The 16,599-nt window shown below is 39.7% G+C and overlaps 2 protein-coding genes across 2 annotated transcripts in view; one reads left to right on the top strand and one right to left on the bottom strand.

Moving 5' to 3' along the window:
- Window positions 1-294: 294 nt before the first annotated feature.
- Window positions 295-2,998, bottom strand: marcksb (myristoylated alanine-rich protein kinase C substrate b). The gene is made up of 2 exons (XM_050061368.1): window positions 2,610-2,998; window positions 295-1,619 (listed from the first exon to the last, which is right to left on the bottom strand). Exons 1-2 carry the CDS (start codon window positions 2,703-2,705, stop codon window positions 1,035-1,037), a joined length of 681 nt encoding a protein of 226 aa, XP_049917325.1. The 5' UTR covers window positions 2,706-2,998; the 3' UTR covers window positions 295-1,034.
- Window positions 2,999-10,125: 7,127 nt separating this feature from the next.
- Window positions 10,126-16,599, top strand: part of fyna (FYN proto-oncogene, Src family tyrosine kinase a) — a 33,406-nt gene continuing 26,932 nt past the window's right edge. The window contains exon 1 of the mRNA XM_050061367.1: window positions 10,126-10,299. The gene's annotated coding sequence lies outside the window, so the exon portion shown is untranslated. The remainder of the gene's footprint in view (window positions 10,300-16,599) is intronic.

Below are 16,599 nucleotides of genomic sequence, written 5' to 3'. Positions count from 1 at the left end.
TGCTCGGTTAACGGATTAAAGAGGGGGGACATTTGATGCTAAACATTATGAATAAATGAGCTCAGAGTGCCACTTCATTCCTTTATTCTTCATCAGTGCTCACAGAAAATAAACTGAACACCTATAACCAGCTTGTGGGCAATGTTACATTCCATATTGAATCAGGTGAGGCCTCATTATATACAAGAAAAGAGGAGAAACAAAAATGACTGCACCCCTCACCCAGAATCTGTGTGCTTCTTTCTTGTGTAGATTTTCAAGTGGTGTTTGGAGTCATCACAGCTTGATGCAAAATTTGCTTAAAACATCTCCCAATTTTATTCAATCTTACAAATGGTGAAAAACAAGAAAAACTTCATTTACAATGGGTAATCTGTTTAAAAACTTCAGTCATTTAGGTACATCTCAGTCATAAAACCAGTAATATCAAAGTCTATACAACGTGCATTACTACAGAGTTTTGAAATGGTGGGATCTAAATGGGAAGTGATGAGCACCTATTGTTTGACAGTTAACTAGATCTACGTCATTCAGGAATGGTTGTGTCCACAGGAGCGTCGAGTTTTAGGAGTTGTAAACAACTGTGCACTGCAAAGACAACATTTAAGACTTGGTTTAGGACGTTCCCTTTAAATATCACAATGTGTCAAATCTTGCAGACACAGCTTTAGCTGCTACATCCAATTGCCCAGCACCAAATACTTTGATAAAATATGTCAAATTCAGCAACGTGTCAACACAGTCATGGTTTCATGTAGAAAAAAAGCACTCGCACTCACATTCGCACGTTCACACTCACCCAACGTCACACATGCAAGCACCAATGAGCAGTGAGGAAGCAGCACACTCTCCAGTACACCTCCTGTCCATCACTGCCAAGGACCTTGCAGTCATTATGGATGAGATGGTTGCAGAATAGTAAACAAACACCAACAAAAAAAGAACAAAAAGAAATCCCTGGTTTTAGACAAGTCCTCGCATTCCTTCAGACGGGCTCCATCGCCTCCTTCATTCCGGTGTCTGGTTCAGCAGGATTACTCAGCGGCGGCCTCTGGACTGGCTGCCGTCTCTGGTTCAGTAGGTGAAGCTTCAGCTGGTTTCTCGTCTCCTCCCTCTGCTGCTGCTGCTGCCGCCGGCTCCTCTGCCTTCACCTCCTCCTCAGCCTTTGGCTGCTCAGCTTCAGCCTCCTTGGCTCCCTCCTCAGCAGCCTCAGCTGGTTTGGCCTCCTCAGCAGCAGCCGCTTCCTCTGATGCCGCCTTCTCTCCTTCGGCTGGCTCTGCTGCTGCTGCTGCTGCTGCTCCCTCCTCCTCAGATTCCTTCTTGGTCTTCTTGAAAGAGAAGCCGCTGAGCTTGAAGGAGGGTTTCTTGAAGGAGAAGCGCTTCTTCTTCTGCTTGCCATCCTCGCTGGTGGAAGGAGTGCCTTCCTCGGGCTTGGCAGAGGCCTCTCCATTTGTGGCGGCGGGCTCCTTCTCACCGTTGGCCTCGGCAGCCTCTGCTTTCTCGCCTTCTTCCTTTGGCGCCTCCTCAGTGGGAGTGCTACCGTTGGCCTGGACATCAGCTTTGTTGGCCTCCTCTGTGGCTGGAGAGGCATCCCCATTGGTCTTGGCGTGGCCATTCTCCTGGAAGACAGAATAAAAATGTCATTCTTGAACATGCACATCACCCTGCTATTCAGGAGCTGGACTCTGTTTATGTATAATCATGTATCTGAGGCCTACACAGGCCTACATGTGAACATGTGTGTGCAGAGACCACCCCCTGCTAAATCTGGCGTGCTTTGGAATTTAATCAAATGCAATGACTAGTAGTAACCAATAGGAAAATAGCCCTAAAACTGCAGCAACATCTGTTACTAGGAGAGTGACGACAGATCAGTAGCTTTCAGCAGTAGGCTACTCTGTTAGGCTGCAGTACCGCCGGGATCCACCAGGTGGCGTTCAGTGTGGAGCCGGTGGGTACAACATAGGAATTTGGGGATTTTATTTTCCTCTTTTAACGACCTGTGCACTCAACCAAAGTGTGTTATTTTAATTATAACACACATCCCTCATCCAACTGTGTGTGCTTTTATAATTGGTTGATTGTGTGGCGTGTGTGCGTGCCAAAAAAACGTGGCTTCTTTCTTGAATCTGGCAACAAAGGCGTGGTATGGTTTTTTAAAATGGCCATGCCACAGTGAGAGCGGCCACAAACCCCCGCTGCACACACTGCAACCAAATGAATTAAAAACAGCCGCATGTTTAGGAAGCCAAAACCCCAAAATTAATGATATAATTAATCAAAAATGTCAAATTTAAATTAACAATTAAACATTCAGGAGGTTGAGTGTGCGGCCTGATATTCATATTTTACGATTAAAAATGTGCCTGTGTGAATTTAAAGCGTTTAAAATAAAATGCAGAAATGTAAATTAAAGTAAAATACATTAAATTGGAACAAAGCCGGTTGGTGAGGGTGGTACATGTGGCCACTTTCCCTGAACGCCGGTGAGCGTGGGGATGCGCTACAGGGAACATGGAGCACGCCATTGACGCAACACATTGCTAAAAAATCGAGATAAAATTCCACTCGAGCAATTTCGCACTCAAATAATTAAAAATATAATTTACCTGTCCGTTTGTCTTGGCTGCAACCGCTGCACCTTCTGCAGGCTTTTCCACCGCAGCTTCCTCTTTGCCAGCGGTTTTGGAGATTTGTGCTCCCATGCTTTTTGGTGCAACAAAGGAACCCAACCGATCAAATGAATGAACAAAGACCGCAAGCTTCCTCCCCAAATAAAACTCAAGCTGGAGCGCCGACACCTCCTTCACCGAGCGATGAATCAGCGCCGAGAGCGAGACGACCGCAGAGGGACGTGTGAGAAGTTGCAAAAAAAATGTGGCAAAGACGCAAAAGCGACACGAATTCTTTCAATTTTTTCCCGAGCGGAGTTTGTAAATGGAGAAATTGGCCCCGCCGCAAATGAGATGCGGAGTACAACGCCCAAGTCCACTGATGAATGGGCGCTGGGGCTATGACGACACGGCCTGGCCGTCTCCACCAATCACAAGTCCGGAATCCAAGCAGCGAGGGGGGGTCATGGAGAGGGGGGACATGGACAATAGGAGAGACACAACAACATGAGCAGCAACTTGTTTTTGTGTCCACCTCAGGGTGCACCAACTTGATTTGATTTCACTGAAGCATCGACACAGCTTCACCATGTCCTGCAGATTTAACTGGACGCAGATTTCAGGGAGGAAATATCCCCAAAATATCTGATAATCCCAGACTGAAATAAACAATATGCCTCACAAAAACTACAAAAATGGCCTACATTTGGTTTTACATGTAGATGACGTTCAATTTATGTGTTTTGAAATATTAATTCTTCACACTGGCAAATATTTTCACTAAAATTTCATTTCTAAACACTGTAAGCATGTGATTAATGCCTCTGTTTGCTAAAATATACGGAGAAATTAAATAATAATGCTAACAAAAGCTATATCCTTGCTCTGACTTTGCTCTTTTGTGCTCCTTTTTGTTTACTTGAGTGTCACCCCCCCCCTTTTTTTTTTGTTGTTGTTCCCTTTCTCTCTTGATTTTCAAAATAATGACACCTCTACTGTTTTCATTTAATTTGATTTAATCTAATTAATTTTATTTTATATTATTTTATCTCCTTTTATTTCATTTTATTTATTTGTATTTAATTTGTGTTTAACTTTATTTATTTATTTATTTTAATTTGTATTTTATTCTACTGTTTTAATTTGATTTAGTTTAATTTAATTTAATTTTGATTTATTTATTGTATTTATTTTTTATTCAATATTAGTTAATTTAATTTAATTTAGTTTAATTTTATTTTAAATTATTTTGTCTTGTTTTATTTTATGTCATTTATTTTTATTTAATTTGTATTTTTTGTGTTTTGTTGTTTTTTATTTTATTTCATTTTATTTTTTTATTTTATTTTATTCTACTATTTTAATTTGATTTAATTTAATTCAATTTTATTTTATTTTGATTTATTTATTGTATATATTTTTAGTCAGTATTAATTCAATTAATTTATTTATTTTGTGTTTAATTTTATTTAATTTTATTTTTTATTTTATCTTATTCTATTGTTCTAATTTAATTTCATTTAAACTTTTAAATGTATTTTATTGTATTTTTTTATTCAATATTAACCTAATTTAATTCTATTTATTTTTTATTTTATCTTATTTTATTTATATATTTATTGTTGTTGTTGCAACAACATTTCTGCCATTGTTGATTCATTCTGTCCTTTGTCTTTGTACATTTATGTTTTGACTTGTTCTGTATTTTTTGCACGCTAAATAGAAAGTAATGATAAATTAATAAATGCTTCTTTAAAAAAAATTGCAATAATACACAATATACTATGCAACAATATAGCCTACAATTTTATTTAATATTTTTGCAGATTGTAAACATGTACTGTAAAGAATTTCACTGTAAAATAACTGTAAGGTGCTAGCAGCAGAGACCCAGTATGTTACTGTTATTTTTACAGCACATTATAACAGCATATTGCATCTACAGGGACACTGTCTGTACAAACAGTAGCCCCAGTTTAAAAGTCTTGTATACAATGGATGTATGAGATCCAAAATATGTAACATATGCTACATTAATGTCACCCTTGCACCCCCCTTGTCACCCTTGATTACTGTTTGCTTTGTACTGTTTTGTTTTACTCTGTCTTGTCTTGTCTTTTGCTTTTCCTGTCTGATTTTCACTTGTTGAATGTGTGTTAAATCCAAAAGAAAGAAATAACAATGAAACTGTTAATAAGAAAAAGAAAAAAACAGTACATTGCATCACAGTATATGCCACCACGTTACTGTTTATTTCCTCATATTTTTTTAATTTTGATTGATTCAGAGTTAAATGAGTTCTTGAGGCTGCAACCTTACATGTTGTTTATCAGCTGCAAGTGTCAAAACATGACATGTTTTGGCCAGCTGAGCTGAGAAAGCACCGCTCAGCTGGTCTCATATCATATCACCAGCACCCTCCTGACATATGCCTCACTCAGTAAACAGACGTCCCCTGTAACCATAAGCCCCCGTGCCCACAACTTCCCTCATCCCTCTTCTTGCATAATAGCGTCTTGTCTGCTTGTTGCAGCTGGAGCATCCCAGTGACCCAGATATAATGAGAGTTTATGGCCCTCTGCTCCGGCAGCCTGCAGTGCTCTGACTCCACCACCAGCCACAAGTCTCCTCTCTCTCTCTCTGCCATCACTGCATGACCCACATCTCCATGGTTACTAGTCCAAAATGGCTGCGGGGAAGAAGAGGCTGCACGTTCAGCGATCATGACTCCTGGTGATGGAGAAGTAGGGTGAGAGTGAGTTCAGAGCAGAGCAGACAACAGTTTGAGGATTAGGGTGACTTCTCTCAGCCACCCTCCCTTCATCAGGCTAACTAGGCCACGCTCATTGTTGTGATACTCTCATTACATGCAAAGCTGTCGCTAGTATGGCGAGCTGCCATGAATATGTAAACCAGGGGACAAAGACAGCAGGGCATCAAGTGTTCTCAACAAGCAGCACGCAGCCCAGACAGAGACAGAGAGAGACTTCACCTGTCAGCTGTGTGTGCGCACGCGTGTGTGTGTGTCTGTGCGTGTGTGTGTGTCTGTGTCTGTGTGTGGACACAAATCAACACAATATCTTACACATACCAGATGTGCAATTGATACTTGAGGGCTGACCCTTAATGAGTCAATTACGGAAACAAAGAAAACAACGATAAGAAAGCTACAAACAGAGAAAAGGAAATACCATTATAGAGTAATTAAAGCCAGTTAATACTTTCCGATCAGGGCAAGTAAATTGATAGTTTAAGTAGGATAAATAGGATGCAAAATAAAATACAGTTGAGTTAAAAGCCCTAACATTTTATAATTGGGGTAGATAGTTTGATGGATAAAAAAAAAAAAAAAAATTAAAATGTAACATAAAATACCAAAAAATTACAAGTAGAGGTTTGGAGGATTAACATCAGTTTTCTAAAATGTTCAAAAGGAGACATGATTTTGCTTATTGTAGGTTTTATTGTTGATTTTATCGATGTTTTATTTACTAGTGCTCTGTTGCTTATTGTGTGTTGATGTTTAAGTACTGGTGCTTGTTGCTTGTTAATCTGTTTCTGATTTTATCTCACGTATAAGGGGTCTTTAAGCGCCATGAAAGTTGCCATTAAATAAAATGTATTATTATTACTATTTATTATTTTAAAGAGGTACTGTGTACAGTGCCTAAGGGATGATGTTCTTTTCTTTAGGCCGACGCGGAAGTTACTGTAGCATCGCACTGGTACCCTTGTCAAAAAGCCAATGAGATTTATCCATTGGATTTTGGATTATTGGCAAAAAGAAGCAAACTGAACACCACTCTCTGATTATTGAAGCCTAAAGGCAATCGCCAGAAGCCAAAAAGCTAATGTTACGCAATGAACAAAGTAAAACTACAGTCGCATGACTTCAACATCACCTCCATAACAAAACTGTAAAGCTGTGTTGGGTGTTGCCCGGAGTGATAACGCTCTATAGTCTCATTTAGCCACTTGTTAGCAACCGCCATTTTCAAGCTTCAAAATTCAAGAGTGGGGTATTATTTACTTGAGTATTTTATGTCTTAGAACAAAATATGAGCTTGTGTTAACCACAGACCTTATTTGAGATATCTAACCAAAAATCCTGACTTGGAGACGAGGGAACCATAAGTGCTGAAATGCTAACTCATTTCCGGGTTTTCTCTGTTATGAGCCTTTACCAAACAGTCAAGATGTCCTTTAATGGTAAATGCACATCTTTATAAACACTAAACATGTCCATTTATATTTAAGTGTGTACATTTTAATAATATGCACAGATTTTTCTCTATCAAGGTAAAATAAAAGACACTTTAACGGCACATCCCGTTTTATGGAAATTAACATTATCTAATAACCATAATTGAATTATTTTTCGTATGACTTAAACATGCAGCATTTGAAAAGATAATTTACAGTAAGATTTCTACTTGAGAAACTTTTATTTTTCATTTATTTAACCTTTATTTAACCAGGAAGTCCCAGTGAGATTGAACATCTCTTTTACAAGAGAGACCTGGCTGAGGTAGCAGCCAATCAAAACACATTTAAAATGCAACAAATACAACATATAATACAAAAATCCACAAAATCATTTGAAACTGTCTTGATTTTAATGCATTTACTGATATAAAAGTGCTGATCTGAAACCCCCAGACTATGGTCAGTCCAACCTAATGTTTCTAATGATCTACTGCAAACGCATCAAGGTTTGCAGCTTATATTTTTTTTACATGGTTGTAGATGTGACATCCAAGTGTTACAGTAACTAGCAGAAGCTCAAAAATGGCGGCATCACCCAGGCTTCAGGTCAACAAAATTTGCCTTATATATTTCACATTACAAAAACAGACCTGACTGTGCAGCCGGAGTCTGAAATACAACAAGTCACAGAATGTTCGTGGTGGTGTCAGAGTGGGTCGACCATATGGTTGACACTTTGATTTCGCAGATTCTTTACATCCACATGTCAAAGTGTTCTTGAGCAAGTCAGTGAGCTGACAGGAAAGGAGTACATTATTTTGGACAAACACAATGAATGGACGTGATAATATTGTATGTGACTAACAATGATAGTTGTTTTTCTGTTTCATTGTTCCTAAAAAGCTCATTTAGTGAACCAAATAAACCTGGAGTGCATGTTTGGTTATTTGAAGCCCAGTCAGCTGCAGAACACTGTGAATGGAGGTCAGAGGTCAGCACTGTGATTCATAATTACATTCTTGAGCAGGTTTTAGTTTTTGCTGTAAATCCTTGTTAAGTATTAAATAGTGAAGATATTTTAATCCGGGCCAGGATTGTTTGCTCTGATTGTTGCAACACATGTTGCATTTTGCTCCCAGAATTTTTTCTCAGTGGCTGAAAGTTTTTGACATTTTGATAAATACATGATGAGACACTTCTATAAAGCTTCACTGGCTTGGGAAGCTTCCAGTAGGAGCATGGATCACATGGATACAACCTGAAATAAGAAGATACCAAGGGCTAGACTTTACTCTGCTGTTATGTTCCATGGATGCTCAGTTGTGTATTCAGTTTTAATTCAAAAAATAAATAAATAAAATAAAAATTATTATAAAAAAAACCTCAGGGGGTGATTTCATTTATAGCGGCCCTTCGGGCAGAGAGGAAAATCACCTGCTGCTGCTGATTTTAGTTGGAATAGAAATTAATCCCCTCAGACCTGTTGAATTGGACAAACAAAAATTAAACCCAGTAATTCATGAATTTCTTTTGGCTCTAATTAAAATGCACGCCTAGTTACTAATTAATCAAAAAAGGATAAGGGACCATTTGACCACTAAAAGCAGATGTCCTGTTACTGAATGTTACTAATTCATTGTTTGCTGTAAATTGTTTGTATTAAAGGAGCAGTGTGTAAAATGAGGGAGATTTAGTGGCGTCTAGCTGTGAAGATTTCAGATTGCAACCAGCTGAAACTTCTCCCGGTGAGAATTCCTTCAGTGATCATTGCTCAAGAGGTTTTTTACTGAGCTGATATTATCTGCAGACATCTTTTCCTCTCTAAAACAAATGGACCAGGTGATTCAAAATGGTACAAACCCAGAATAAAGCAGTTTCATGTTACTAATTAATATTTCTTTGTCATTGTTTGACACATTGTAGGCCAGCCACTCTCCCAGAGCCTGCTAATGTGCGCTCACCTTTCTGTTTGATATCTTAAGATCCAGACTTTCAGGGTTGTTTTTTTTTACCAGAAGCTGAATAATCTGCAAAGATCAGTGTTAACTACGTTGGCTAACACAAAAACGCAAAAACTCAAATGGCCCTATCTAGAGCCAATGTTTGATTTGTTCATTCTGGGCTACTGAAGAAACGTGGCTGCACGTGCAACATGGTGATCTCTGAAGACGAAGACATGCTCCCTAGACAGCTCAGTCTTTCTTTTGTAAAATATGTTTTTGGGGGCATTTTGCCTTTATTTGATAGGACCGCTGTAGTGTGAAAGGGGGAGAGAGAGAGGGGGAATGATGTGCAGCAAAGGGCCACTGGTTGGAAACGAACTCATGGCCGCTGCAGCAAGGACACAGTCTTTGTACATGGGGCGGCCGCTTCACTAGTTGAGCCAGTGGGTGCCCCTAAACAGCTCCTTTTAAGGTTACAAAAACACAACAAATCTTAGTTTCAGATGATCATACACTATTATATTTCTGCCAATATATCCCCCTCAAATCCTACACACTGGACCTTTAAATCTGTTGCTTGTTTCTTGTGTATAAAAGCAGGATGAGAATTCCTGGAGCAACTTCACCTACTTCCAAGGTGCATGGAGAAGGGACGTTAGTATTTAAAACAACTTTGTTGCATAACGAGGAGAAGACCTTTATTGTAAGATCTTGCAATAGTTGTTCTAAATATTACAAGTGCTGCTGGAGTTTGGACACCCTTGTTTCTTCTAGGGCTCAGGACAAAAGAGATTCTGAATCTCAGTGGGAATACTCTTGATAAAATAAAGACTACATAAATAAAAACTAGTATGTTTTCTCTCTGTATGAGGACCCTGTGTGATCTGTGTGTCTCATCCACATTTAGGCACTTAAAAAAAGAGTGTACAGAGACCTGAACAAAAACAAACACTTTGCCAATCATGCTCCTGTTTTTCAGTCTTTTCCAAAAACGGGGCGGTGCCTCACTTTGCATTGTGATCTGTGATTGGTTGAAGGCAGTGTCAATCACAGCTCTGGGGTGGCTGCACGCAATCACAACTGCGTCAAGACGTCAAGAGATAAACCGGAAAGTAAAGCTGCGTTTGCATGTCAAAATAAAAGCACAGGAAATAATCATGTAGAAATCATGCATTGGATGTGCTTAATGCAATTATACTAAAATAATGATAGTGGGATTACAATGCATTCACTTTGCATTGATGAAAATAGTCTTGATTGTTGTTTTCACGTTGAAATGACAGGAGATAACAGGTTTATTGTGACAGGATCAACCAGAAGCTGTGCATGTAATGGCCGTGAGCTTGACCCTGGTCGCCATCGTCATCATCTGTACGCACGGCGGCGACAGCAGCCTCAGGATCGGCAGGGACGGGTATCCCACCGCTATTCTCTCCCAATGCCAAGAAAAAACACTCACAGAGAGTAGACACACATCTGCGATCTCCCGCACAAGAGTCCCTCTGGAAACCCCGATGGATTAATCTGATTTTTCTGCGGTAAGCACGCTCTTTTCTCCTCCTGTGTTGAATCTCAATTGGTGCACCGCCTCGTCCCTCATTCTGCGCTGTGGACTGCGAGATGAATTCATCTCGGGAAACAGAGCAGAGCAGATAAATAACACATTGTGGGTCGCTGCAACCCAGCCAGCATCCCTTCCAGTCATCCTGCAGATGTTGGCGCATGTACTGACGGGTAACCGTGCCCTCTGAGGGGGTGAAAACACAGGGAGAGGTGGAGGTCTGGTGATTGTGGGTGATGTTTTGCAGTGATTGTGGAGAGGGGGATCTTGTGTTGCAGCAGCAGCAGCAGCAGCAGCAGGGATGGATGCGCTGCAGAGCAAAGCAGAGCTGACCACTGAGGCCACTCACACACATGATAAACGCCACAATGGCCTGCAGACAGCCTCGTATTGATTCACCCCAAAATAATTGTCATATGATTCAAGCTAATTGCATTGCCACGCTGTTAAATATCCAATTAAAGCTGTCCTAATCGGGTTATCTGATGTGTCTGGAGGTGCAGCCATCCATCTTGTTGGCAAACACCGGGGGAGGATGTACACACAGTGTGTAGCTGCGAGCTAAAGCATTGTGCAATAAGTTAGGCTGTAGCTGTGTGTTGGTTTGCAGCCCTGGAGCTGTGAGTATTCAGCCTGTCATTGGTCCATGAATGGCTACACAACTGGCGTGCGTGATGTGGATGAATATTGAATGAAAGGAGTTGCATGGGCCGTGTAGATTCCCCCTCAGGCCCTCTGTGTCCACACACTCTAGCCTACTTGTATCACACACACTGCATGGCACATAAACTGTGACAGAGGTGAAATATGTAGCACAGGAAATTAGGGTTAATTAGTTACTTTGGTTAAAGCAAAATGTGTTCATACACAAGACTATTGTGTCAGTCAACAGATGTCACATGCTGCCACAGTAAGGCTGCAACACATGATTATTTTCATTGAGAGCTGCAGTTGTTTGCTGATCAGTCAATTAGTTGTTAAACAGAAAATTAATGGGCAGCTGTTTTGATAATTGATGAATCATTTTAGTCCTTATTTGAAGCAAAATTGGCAAACCAATGCTTTGTCTCAACATGATTGTAAACAAGAATGTCTTTTAGGTTTTGGACTATTGATCGGACAGCTCTAGGAAATTGTGACTATGTTTTCTGATATTTTACAGACTAATCAATTAATTTTAATAGTTGTTTGGTTGAAAATATCCATCTTGGTGTCTCAGAGTGGCTGACACATTCAGGTGTCTTGTTTTGAGCGACCAACAGTCCAAAACCCAAAGATATTCTGTTTATAATGCTGTAAAACAAAGAAAAGCAGCAATTCCTCAGATTGGAGAAACTGACACTGCATAATTTTTGACATTTTTGCGTAGAATTTAACTTAAAGGTCAAGTATGTTGGGTTTATGGGGATATATTGGCAGAAATGGAATATAATATGTATGATAAGCCTGTCTTCTTTAGTGTATAATCACCTGAAAATAAGAATTGTTGTGATTTTCGTTACCTTAGAATGACCTGTAGGTCCTCTTCCACGGAGAGCACCATGCTGCACCACCATGTTTCTACAGTAGCCCAGAACAGACAAACCAGACACTGGCTCTAGAGAGGGCCATTTGCGTTTTCATATTGGCCATCTTCCACAACGAGCCAAATAGTGTCAGAAAAAAACACTGATTGTTAATGTGAAACTGCTTCATCCAGTGTTTCCAGTGGGCCTGTTTGTTTTGAAGAGGAAAGACCTCTGTGGATAATGCGGTTCCCTCCTGAACGCCTGGGACCGGTTGCACAAAACACCTCAAGTTTTCTCCTCAAGTATGACACTTAAGGCTTGATTTCTCCTTAGATGAGAGACTCGCACAGTTGCACGGAATCCCTTAAAAGGTTTCCTTAGTTAAGGAAAACCATTAACCCATTTACTGTGTTGAAAGAGATCTCACAGCGGTAAAAGTTTCCATGGAGATTGTTTGCTTGAACTCACACTTGTGATTCCTGTTATTGTCTCACAAAGTTGGCTTATAAATGGCAGAAGAAAAGAAGACAAGAGAACCATATTGGTCAGAGGAGGAAAAGATGCACTACTACTACAACTAGAAAGTAAATTTGATCCCAAATACCAGAAATCAGAAAACGATAGTAGGAAGAAACAATGAAAATAAATGTAGTCACATCTATTGTGTGAAATCAAAAGCGCATTCATTGGGTTCTCCTGGGGGTGTGTTAGTTTTTTCTTTATGTCACCGTAAACTCGGTCATGTTGCAGTTAAGATAGAGTCAGAGGTACTTAAAGTTTTTTTTAACCTTGCTTTGGTCACTAAGGTCTTTTGTGCAACAGTCTAGGGATTCCTTAACTGTATGACCAAGACAAGAAGAAAACCATAGTACTTAAGTGAACTTTTAAGTATTTAAGAAACCTTTAGGGTATTTTGAAGAAACCTTACCTAGGACTTTAAGGAATAACTTAACTTAAGGTGTTTTGTGCAGCCGGCCCCTGGATCTTAAGTTAGCAGAGAAAACAGGTGAGCACACATTAGCAAGTACTGGGTTAGCGGCCTGTCTGTGACGAGCAGAACAGCATTGGAAAAACACTGTTTTAGAACTTGAAACTGTTTTATCGTGTGTTTTTATCAATTTTAATCACCTGGTCTGTTTGTTTTGGAGAGAGAGAGACCTCTGTGGATAATTCGGCTCCTGGTAAAAACCTGCTGAATGTCTGGCTCTTAAGTTGTCAGAGAAAACAGGCGAGCACACATTAGGAAGTGTTAGGCTAGCAGCCCATCTGCGATGAGCAGAACAGCATTGGAAAAAACAGTGATTCGTAAATTGAACTTGCTTTATTCAGTGTTTTTACCAATTTTAATCAGCTGGTCTGTTTGTTTTGAAGAGGAAGAGACCTCTGCGGATAATTCGGCTCCTGGTAAAAACCTCCTGAACAATAAAGACTGAGGGAATCCTAACCAGGAGAAGTTTAAGCTTGTTGCAATCTGCAGTCCTCACCACTAGATGCTCTTTTAAACAATTCTCAAAATAGATGCCAGTTAACTTCTTGTTTATTTACCAGTCATTTTAATCAACTTATCGTTGCAGCTCTGCATACAGCACTCAAACACCTCCTGGCCCGTGCCTCAGTTTTTTTTTTATCAGCTCAAGTGTTATTCAGCTCTACCAGAAAACTTCCAACCTCCATTGCTGTCGAGCTACCACATCATTATTTCCAGTGGATTCTTACATCGACCATTGCCCTCCACTGGCACCACATCTGGAAAGAACCATTTAAACTGACAGGAGCAGCAGCAGCAAGAATCTGCTCCTGTTTGTGGAAAAGAAAGAGAAAAAGGTCATGTTTTTCTAATTTGCCCTTTTCTCCCATTTGAAAAAACATCACAGATCTCATTGACTGACGGGGCGTTTACAATGGGCTTAGTGATTTAACAACATGACTCAACAACATACTCAACTGTGAACACTGTGACACCAAAACAGTTAAGACCTAAACCCACATACTGTATGAAGCTCAGCTGTGGGTTTCATAACCAGCTCTGTTCATTCAGCACGAGAAGAATGCTTTGAAAGCCTCAACACTGTGTTTCATTGTGCTGATAATCTTGTAGCAGAGTGAAATGTGGCCATTGTCTCGTTGTTGATACACTGAATGAACTCAGTTGTCCGACACAAGCAAATGTTGTAGCTATTCAGAGAATGGCGGCCATAAGGAGGAGAGTGTCAGAGTGGCAGCAGCTCCAGCAAACACAGGGGTAAGTTTCATTCGCATTCAAATTGACAGAAAATCAACCTCTTTTTTTGCGTCATTTCTTTGTCGGATGAACAGAAAGTTACACTTCGGAGTTGAATAAGGTAGATGCGAGTATGGCTTCAGTAGGAGGGGTGTGGGAGGGTTGACCTTGTTTTGTGCCATGTCAATGATCTGAGTGTAAAGGGACCCCACACTTCAAATTAAACAGAGCTGTCTTGTTAAAGGCTGTGGTGAATTGCAAAATGACTGTATTCTGGAGAGATATGTAAGTTCATCGGGGTTACATAATGAAGGCGTTCATAGATGTAATGATCAGTCGAGTATAGTTTGCAAGTCAAATTTCCAAATTTCAGAGGTTAAGAGACCATTAGCCCATTATTTGGAATCTTGGAAGTCATTTTTCAAGCAAAAATTACTAAAATTACAGTTTCCAGCTGCTTAAATGTCAAAATGTGCTGCTTTTTTCATTACATACTTAGGACGACTTTGAAAACTGCTTGTAGGATTACACTTTTTGTTGGTGTTGGCATGTAGCTTGTCATGGTGAGGATGTTGCTCCACTTTCTCTGAGTTTCAGTCACCAATAGCTTGTTTTTTTTCCAGTTCGTAGACCTTAGTCTCTGTGTGTCGTCTTACAGGTTGAGCAGATGTTAGCCTAGAAATATGCATTGCACAGTCCACTCCTTTGTAGTTCGCCTAGGTCACCACAGAGGTCAAAGTTGAGCTTAAATGTATCCATATTGTGCTAATTTGTTTGCTAACTAGTCAGTTGTTTTTTGTTTTTTTTCCAAGTTTCTATGGTGATGAGGCTACGCGGAGTGATACTGAATTGTGTAAAGGAAGTGATTTGACCCATCGGTTTTATAATGAGGGCTGATAGTCTGACAAAACAAAGTATTCTCTGAGACATTAAAATGCCCATTTTTTAAAAACAGTTTTCTAATATTGAGGCGGCTGTGACTCAGAGGTAGAGTGTGTCATCCACCAGTCAGAAGATCAGCGGTCTGATCCCCGGCTCCTCCATTCTGCATGTCGAAGTATCCTTGAGCAAAATACTGAACACCAAATTGCTCCCGATGGTGTGTGAGTCTGTTAAAGAAAAAAAAAAGTAGCAGGTGGCACCTTGTATGGTAGCCTCGGCCATAGTGTATGAATTTTACAATTTTTCATAGATATAAACATAATTGATTAATCTTGAAAACAGGGCATCAACTAACAGTCGATTTTCTAAAAACTTTATTGATCACCAGAGGAAAAAATTCCCATTTTACAGCAGTACAAGAAACCTTGCATGATGCTGGATTTTTGCAGATAGCCTATCTGATACGCTGATATTTTCCATCTTGTTTTGGTTGATATCCGATACTAATGCAGATTTTTTTCTCCACCTAATTGCAGAAAACATCAAGTCTCCCTTGTAGTAGAATTAACATATTATTATGCCTGCTGTGATCGCCCACTTGTAGATGCAGACGTAAAATACAATGCTTTCCAAAATGTACACATTAATGGGCAAAATAAGAAACTACATTAACTTAGGTTTCATGGAAAACACATGCCATTTTTAAACCAACTGTAAAATTTTAAAGCCTTCAGCTGTTGATACTGATGACATGTCGATATTATCTCGCATCACTACAATAAACAGCCTGAAGAGGAAACAGATACACAACTGTTTGAAATAATGAATCGTTTTTTGTTGATTAGTTGTCTGTTGATCAAATAACTAATTAATTAGGTGAGTGTTTCAGGCAAGTGGGTTAATAGTAAATAGTTTGTAAACAGAAATCCTTCATTGTCATTGTACCAGTACAATGAAATATAAAAGCTACAACTGTACAGAGTGCAAGTTAAAAGGACAGGAAAGTGACAACCCAGAAAAACACCTTCATCACATCAGCATTGAATTCAATGCTGATGTGATGAAGGTGTTTTTCTGGGAGTCCTCCGCCAGAAATTTTTTGAACATTTAACACTTAATTTCCTGCATTCTGCATTCTTTATGCTCCATTTGTGCATTTTCTGCATCAATTTATGGTTTAAATGTCTTTAATTTTGTCAAAATAAAAGTCCTCTGCTACTTTTATGTTTCTATTGTGGGGTGAAAATGCACAGGTTCTAAATACATAGGTGGACATGTCCTCTGCGTCCCCCTGAAATCTATACCTATGATTTCAGCTTTATGATGAAGCAACACTAGTGCTCTGTATGATAATAACAGTCCACATGAACCGTTTTTTCAGACAGTACATATGTCTGTTTCTCAGGCCTGACTGTCTCCTGTGTAATCCATCAGTCACGCTGTGTGACCCTGACATGTCTGTCCTTTTAATTTACTATATTGATCTTGCAGCTTTACTATAAATGGCCCAGTATCTCATCATGGCTCCCAGCTCTCTGTGTTACCATAGATGATTAACCCTCATGCCCGTACAGCATCAAAATAAAGGCAGTCGTTACGGGAAATTCATTTCCCGTTGAGCGCAGCAGCTGTGACTGATGTAGTAGCACTAACCCCGTCCTGTTGC

This window comes from Epinephelus moara, chromosome 14 (assembly GCF_006386435.1).
Source record: "Epinephelus moara isolate mb chromosome 14, YSFRI_EMoa_1.0, whole genome shotgun sequence".
NCBI lineage: Eukaryota > Metazoa > Chordata > Actinopteri > Perciformes > Serranidae > Epinephelus > Epinephelus moara.
Note: the sequence above shows the minus strand (reverse complement) of the source record. Positions and strands in the feature narration are given on the sequence as shown.

Coding starts and splice junctions, on each gene's coding strand:
- marcksb (XM_050061368.1), bottom strand. CDS start 2,705: ATGGGAGCACAAATCTCCAAAACCGCTGGCAAAGAGGAAGCTGCGGTG. Junction 1,620..2,609: donor CAGCCAAGACAAACGGACAG/GTAAATTATATT, acceptor TCTGTCTTCCAG/GAGAATGGCCACGCCAAGAC.